Raw genomic sequence first — 3,348 nt, 5'->3', positions numbered from 1 at the left:
TTTTAAAACCGAGAATCAACCAAATAAACAAATTGGACAAATAGACCAAATGGATTAATTGGACCGAACCATTTTATTCAAATTGCATTCGGTTCAATTGGGTCATTGGTCCGATCAAATTTTGCTGAGCCCCAACAAAAACATTCTCAACAATTGAAAGGAAAACCCAAAAATACCCTTGAGATCTAAAAAATTGTCATTGACACGTGTCAATTCCAAGAAGCACATAATTTAAAGAAAATATCAAGAATACTGTTGACATCTCAAAAAATGACATAGAATCGTATCAACTTTCTGAAGGGTGTTTGTGGCTTAAAATCAATATACTTTAGATAAAATCGTAGGCATTTAGATAACAACTTTTCACTGTTACAAAATTTCATACTAGAGCAAATAATGCTCCAAATATAGTTGCAAAAGTTGTTGTAAAATTTCAAGCTTTATGTTCAGATTTTTCAAAAGTAGTTTACAGCAAATTCGTCGTGTATAAGAGACAACAACGAAATAGACATGAATTAAACGAACCCGCAGGGACCGGCCATGATCTTCTTCATCTTCCCAAGCAAATACATATATACTCGTTTTCAGTGACTTAAATTAATTATGTTCTCCTCCTCCCCATTGATGTCGAATTTCCATCAAATAGTTGATCAATCAACCCCTCAATGTCTTCTGGCTGATACTTTATGTATTTCTCTGCTTGTCTACCGTAATCAACATATGACTTGAATCTCCCCAGAAAGGACCTGTATGCTGGAATCACCACGGCCGATATCGAAACTATAAGCTCCGATTGAAGCTGCTCGTCGCTCACCACCCAAGTGCTCTGCGTTTTGTGGATTTCATCAAACAAAGTGTTGAAGTTCTTGAACCTTTCTTTCAATATAGTCTTTGACACTTTCCCATTCACTTGCAAACCCTCATGGTTTATGCACTGTAGAACCTTGCTCCATGTTTCTCTTTGATAGTTCTTATGGTACCGCCTTAGGTCCGTAGTTCGTTTCCGCGACCAAGAATCACCCATCATTTCATAGATCTCCGCGGACCCTTTGACCTTCTGCAAAATATACCTCCCATTATTCATCAAGAAAATGTAACGCAATGCTGGGTCCCTATACAGCTTCGATTTCATGTCAATGTTGGCATCTAACAAATCCATGACCATCATTAACTTTACTGAAAAGGGGGAGGCTCTGGGGCTCCCATCATCTTTGATGGCATTCTTGGACTCCTGCTCCTCAAATTTCTGCCTGGTAGATTCCTCCATCTTGTAGTGCTGTTGGAATACTTGCTCTAACGTGTCTTTGTACTCACAAGCGTATTTTAGATAATTCATTGTATAGCGAGTCAAGGGGTGAACTGCACCACTGGCCACAGGGATTCTCCCATTATCACTCTTGATTGAATTCTCAAGCTGACAGAAAATGCTCACCGCGGCTTCACCGACCCTGCATTGTGTCACAGATGTCTCGAATATCAAATCCGGGGCGGATGAGTCATCACCAAAATCCCGATTCAAATCATGCAATGTCTCATAAATATCTAAAAACTTGAATAGTTTCTCCGTAGAATATCGTTTGGTCAACACCACAGCATTTGCAAAATTAAGAAGCCTTACGGTCACGAATGTTGCGTGATCGCTGAACAATCTCTGAGCGATCAAAGGATGTTCTGAAAATACCGAATTGCAAAGCTTGCGTTCAGCGGAAAAGAAATTCGTGGAGCAATGCTTGACAATTTGAATCCAATTAGCGATCTCTCCTTCAAGTGATTCCCAATGCATCCTTTGAACATCGTCCACATTGATATTCTCGAACCCTTGCTTGTTCAACTCGACATCCAGTGCTTTTAGCCTCAGACCACTGTAAGAAATGCAACATTCCGCCTCGTACCCTGCAGAGATCATTGCGGTGGCTATTTGGTTCATGTTGGAGATTGATTCCGGTGAAAAAGATGGAAACTCGTCCTCTTTTTTGGAGTCGGATTCGGGTCGGATGCATCGATCCAACTCGTGATTGGAGTTGAAGAAAGATTGCTTGGGAGTCTGTGGAGTTTTTGGATCTCTATTTATGTTGCAGATTCGTTTAGAATTGTCCAGGAGAGCACAGAACTCGTATCCCAATAACAACATGGCTCGATGGTGAACAGAGCCTGCTTGATTAAAGCAAGAAGTTGCACTTGAATCAAACGGGAATTCATCAAGACTTTTTACGATCCTCGAAACGCGGCTTATAGCTTCAAAAAATGAGGGATCTTCCTCCTGGTTTTGGCCAAACTTTGCTGATGCTTCCCTCTGTTCATATCCTGCAATCCTGGTCTCGACCATCTTCAGCAATGGCTCGATAGAATTCGGAATTTCTGGGGCTTTGCATTTACCTCCATCGGAATCTAACTTTTCAATGAATTGATCAACCTCTTCCAGGATCTGATCATGCTTCAAATCGGGTTCCAAGGATAACTCAGCTGGATTTTGATTCTCATCACATTCCTTTGGCTCCGGACCGTCTAATTGAAAACTAACGGACTCTGATATACTATGGCTCCTTCTTTTGCCAATTCCAGAGAAGCTACCAGACTTTTCAGAGTTCAGGTTCTTCTCCATGGTAAGGTCTAATTAGCCAGGCCAACCAAAACAAACATTATTATTTTCTTTTTTTTATCTTTCTTGCTTTTGTGAAGAAAAGATAGGTTTAGCCGATTAAGAAATATCTTAACGGAAATAGCGGGAATTGATGCTCCGTGTTTTTTGTCATTTGTTTAATTTCTTTTAATTTTTACTTCTCTAAATTGTTTGGAGGGAATCGATAAGAGAGGGCATGTGCTGCTTTGTCTTAGTTATGGCCGTTGGTTTTTGGGAAGTTGTAGTTCACCGTTGACCGTTGACCTGGTGAGAAGTTGGGTGTGTGTGCTCTCCATGTCGTTTCCCCTCCTCCCACTGCGGAATAATGCATTTCCTCTACCAACCCGCTGGTTTTTCTGATGCACGTTGTTCATGTGGGTAGGGAAATGCGCGAGAATCTGAGGCCCGAGAAATAAATGATAGGAAGCAAAGATACTGATTATGGAGTAGATTTATCCATGGAAATTAATTAAAGTAAGAAGTTGTTGATATTGGTCTAACGTGAAAGTGGGATTGGGCTCATGGACATGAGAAGATACTATAACTAGTAGAGGTCGAATAAAAAATATTTGGTATTTGTATTACCACATTATTTGCTTCCAAGTTTCTTGCAATGTCCAAACTCATCGAGATCACAAAAATCACAATGATAGGAAGGTTTTTTGCGATTGGAAATGTTTGAAGAGGCAACGAGTTAAAAGTATTCCTTATAACTTGATCATAAATGG

At 40.1% G+C, this 3,348-nt stretch overlaps 1 protein-coding gene across 1 annotated transcript; it reads right to left on the bottom strand.

The window, feature by feature from the left end:
• Window positions 1–346: 346 nt before the first annotated feature.
• EXO70C1 (exocyst subunit exo70 family protein C1) lies at window positions 347–2,724 on the bottom strand. Its single transcript, XM_007043814.3, has one exon. The coding sequence runs from the start codon at window positions 2,600–2,602 to the stop codon at window positions 602–604; it is 2,001 nt and encodes a 666-aa protein (XP_007043876.2). The 5' UTR covers window positions 2,603–2,724; the 3' UTR covers window positions 347–601.
• Between the last annotated feature and the right edge of the window lie 624 nt (window positions 2,725–3,348).

This window comes from Theobroma cacao, chromosome 2 (assembly GCF_053813885.1).
Source record: "Theobroma cacao isolate CCN51 chromosome 2, ASM5381388v1, whole genome shotgun sequence".
NCBI classification, from domain to species: domain Eukaryota; kingdom Viridiplantae; phylum Streptophyta; class Magnoliopsida; order Malvales; family Malvaceae; genus Theobroma; species Theobroma cacao.
Note: the sequence above shows the minus strand (reverse complement) of the source record. Positions and strands in the feature narration are given on the sequence as shown.